The 331-nt window shown below is 73.1% G+C and overlaps 1 protein-coding gene across 1 annotated transcript in view; it reads left to right on the top strand.

Moving 5' to 3' along the window:
* The window catches only part of LTBP4 (latent transforming growth factor beta binding protein 4), a 15,566-nt gene extending 15,241 nt beyond the window's left edge, over positions 1–325 (top strand). Inside the window, exon 17 of the mRNA XM_025213053.1 lies at positions 4–325. Within this exon, the coding sequence (XP_025068838.1) occupies positions 4–114 (111 nt within the window). The 3' untranslated portion in view covers positions 115–325. The remainder of the gene's footprint in view (positions 1–3) is intronic.
* Positions 326–331: the final 6 nt, after the last annotated feature.

The raw sequence follows: 331 nt of genomic DNA, 5'->3' as shown, positions 1-331 counted from the left end.
GAGGGCGTGCTGGTGCGCGGGGCCAAGAACCAGCTGCGCATGTACCTCACCATGGCCATCGCCGCGCTGCAGCCGCTCTTCATGTACTGGCTCACCTACCACCTCGTCTGGTGAGCCCGCGCCCGCCCGCCTGCCCGCTCGCTCCCAGGGGGCTGCGTGGGAGCGGGACCATGCATCTCTCTGCCCGGGCGGGGGCAGGGGTGGGGGCTCTTGGCCTGGCCGGGAGCAGCTGCTGGAAACGGGGGGTTGGCACCAGCGGCAGGGCGCGCCCAGCACACGGGGGCTCCAGCGTGGCACCGGCTTCTCTGCTCCGGCGGTGCAGCAGGTGCCC

Source organism: Alligator sinensis, unplaced genomic scaffold (assembly GCF_000455745.1).
Source record: "Alligator sinensis unplaced genomic scaffold, ASM45574v1 scaffold1667_1, whole genome shotgun sequence".
NCBI lineage: Eukaryota > Metazoa > Chordata > Crocodylia > Alligatoridae > Alligator > Alligator sinensis.
Note: the sequence above shows the minus strand (reverse complement) of the source record. Positions and strands in the feature narration are given on the sequence as shown.